Here is a 2,360-nt window from a genome sequence, read left to right on the forward strand (position 1 = left end):
GGGGAGGAGGGAGGGAGGGAAGGAGGGGATGAAGGAGATGGAGCGCTGGAGGAGGACTTACAAATCGCTCCGAGTGCTGCCCACTTGTGCGATCTATTCCAAGGCAACGGGTTCGGGGGTGGGCAGGAAAGGAAACGTGAACGACTGTCTTTGGCCTCTCTTTCACTTTTAAACCGCTTGCCGTTACTTCCTCCTCCCCATCCTGATCGGTACCTTGATGTAGAAGCCCTTCAGATGCAAGATGATATCCACCACCTCCGGGGCATATTTCTGGTGGAGAGGCGCGTAGGCCTCCTCTTGTTCTGCTTCCGGTAAATGCTGCACCTGACTCTTCACCTGAAAAGGGCGAGCGGGAAATGCGAATAGGTCCGTGCGGGCAGAGAGGGGATGAGGAAGGGGAGGAGGAAGGTGAGCGGGCGGGAGGGAGAGGCGGCTAGGGGCGGTGCACGACACGGATTCAGGGTTTCATGTTTCTTGGGTGAGTCGGATTGCGGTAAGTGGTTGCTGTACACCTACTTCCGCACCGAGCTTTTCCCGTGAAAAATAGCCAAGCTTCCTTGAACACCACTTACGTAGCGATAGTGCAGGTAGATGGGAAATGCCCTAGACCAAAAATAGACGGAGCGCCTTGTGCCTTCGTCTGTTTGGTATCTGATCGCGCCTGCAGCTCCCCCGATGCCGAGAGCAAAGAGGGCTGTGATGGGGCATGAGCGGACAGGAAGGGAGGATGGGAAGGAGGGGAGGAAGAAATGAGGGAAGGAGAGAAAGAAAAGGAGAGCGGAGATGGAAATGAAATAAACGATACAATGCAATGTCGTGTTGGGCGTGCTCTGTGACAAGACTGCACGCTTCACGCCATGCGGCGCACGCAACTCACTTACCAGCATGCCTCGCTTTAAGAGCTGAGGGAAGCAGTCTAATGCTAGACGCCATCTATCCCCTCTCTCCCAATTATCCAGCCTGCAAATGTTCTAAATACATATTTTTTTCCCTTGTCCCGAGCCGTTCGCCTCTGTGTATGCGCCGAAAGACAGGGAGGTTTTTGTATAAATCAAAGTACTGCTCGATCCTTGGTGACCTCCTCGCTCAAGCGGACAAGATCAGCGAGCAGCACGTCCTTCGCGACGCGCGTCGGTTTGGAGCCTCAATCGATAACGAAAACCCTTACATTGTGACAGGTGGGCGCCCAAATGCAGCATGAGGTCCTTTTGGCCGCCTTGGGCATCCCTGGGGACGTCATAATTCCCGTGCGACTTCCCGGTTCCTCCACCTCCTCCTCTTCCTGCTCCTCTCTCACGTATCAGGTGGCTCCGGACATCACTTTTTTAAGCGCCGGTAAGTCTGTGAAAACAAAGTTGTTGGGACGACCGGACGATTTCATAAATTGGCAGGGCTTGTGCTGGTCGGAACGCGCAGGAACTAACCTGGTTCGAGCCGAAAGGTCACAAACCTGAGAATTGCTTTCTGTCCGTTTTCGCTCCCCCCCACGATATTGTCACGTGCACAGCGGAGAAGGAAATAATCAACCGCATCGTGTGCCTGGGTGCCTATTATCATCGACTGGACGCCTTTGTTGCCGCACACCGATTCGGAGGGGGGGACAACGCGGACGTCCTCATAGGCAGACAGGGCACAGAGACTTCCCAAGAGGGGGACCAGGGGCCCCAAGGAAGCTTATATCTGCAGGCTTTGGCGGTCGGAATTGAAGAGGGGCTTTTGCGACGGTACGTAGATGCCAGCACTACCGCGTGTCCACCGCGCGACTCATTCCTCCTCCCTCCTCCCTCCGCCTATGGCTTCGTTGGCGCCCCTCCCTCCGACACTTCAGGTATGCAGGTACCATCGCCGGATTGGAGCGAGCGATGGCGGCCGACCCTCGCCTGCCTCTGTCTCACGCGCATCACACGTTGGGAAGGGAAGGTGACTTCCACGTGCTCCTGCCCGCCGTCGTGGGGATGGTGGAGAAGCTGGGAAGGAGGCAGTGCCGGTGAGGGAGGGAAAGAGGAGGGGTCATTGGGAAGGGAGGGGCATGCACTTTGTCGGGAAAGAGCCGCGAAGGACGCTTAGCTGGTGTTTGCGGGCGTAACGGTGGGGTAGTGCTGGCGCATGCTCGCGTGAAGAACCTGCTGATGAGTCCCCTTGGGGCTACCGGTATCCCCTTCTTCCCTCCCTCCCTCTATTCCCCCCTCTGTCGTCCTAACCCTCTCTCTGCAGGGGTGCGCGCGTATTGGACGTGCTGGAAGAAGAAGCCTGCTCAGGCTCGCTGGCAGTGAGGGGGGCGATGGAGGAGCTCTTCGCCCGGGTGCAGGTAGGGAAGAGGGAGGAAGGGAGGAAGGGAGGGTGAGAGATGGGAAGACCCC

General features: G+C 57.2%; 2 protein-coding genes across 2 annotated transcripts; one reads left to right on the forward strand and one right to left on the reverse strand.

The window, feature by feature from the left end:
- Window positions 1-184: 184 nt before the first annotated feature.
- NGA_0649400 (uncharacterized protein) lies at window positions 185-940 on the reverse strand (the record flags this gene model as incomplete). Its single annotated transcript, XM_005855610.1, has 3 exons — window positions 882-940; window positions 573-694; window positions 185-433 (listed from the first exon to the last, which is right to left on the reverse strand). Coding segments are annotated over exons 1-3 (423 nt in total), but the record flags the coding sequence as incomplete, so codon positions are not given.
- Window positions 941-1,178: 238 nt separating this feature from the next.
- NGA_0648800 (gamma-tubulin complex component 4) lies at window positions 1,179-2,344 on the forward strand (the record flags this gene model as incomplete). The annotated part of the gene is made up of 4 exons (XM_005855604.1): window positions 1,179-1,335; window positions 1,508-1,724; window positions 1,829-1,987; window positions 2,215-2,344. Exons 1-4 carry the CDS (start codon window positions 1,191-1,193, stop codon window positions 2,342-2,344), a joined length of 651 nt encoding a protein of 216 aa, XP_005855666.1. The 5' UTR covers window positions 1,179-1,190.
- Window positions 2,345-2,360: the final 16 nt, after the last annotated feature.

This window comes from Nannochloropsis gaditana (genome assembly GCF_000240725.1).
Source record: "Nannochloropsis gaditana CCMP526 unplaced genomic scaffold scaffold155, whole genome shotgun sequence".
NCBI classification, from domain to species: domain Eukaryota; class Eustigmatophyceae; order Eustigmatales; family Monodopsidaceae; genus Microchloropsis; species Microchloropsis gaditana.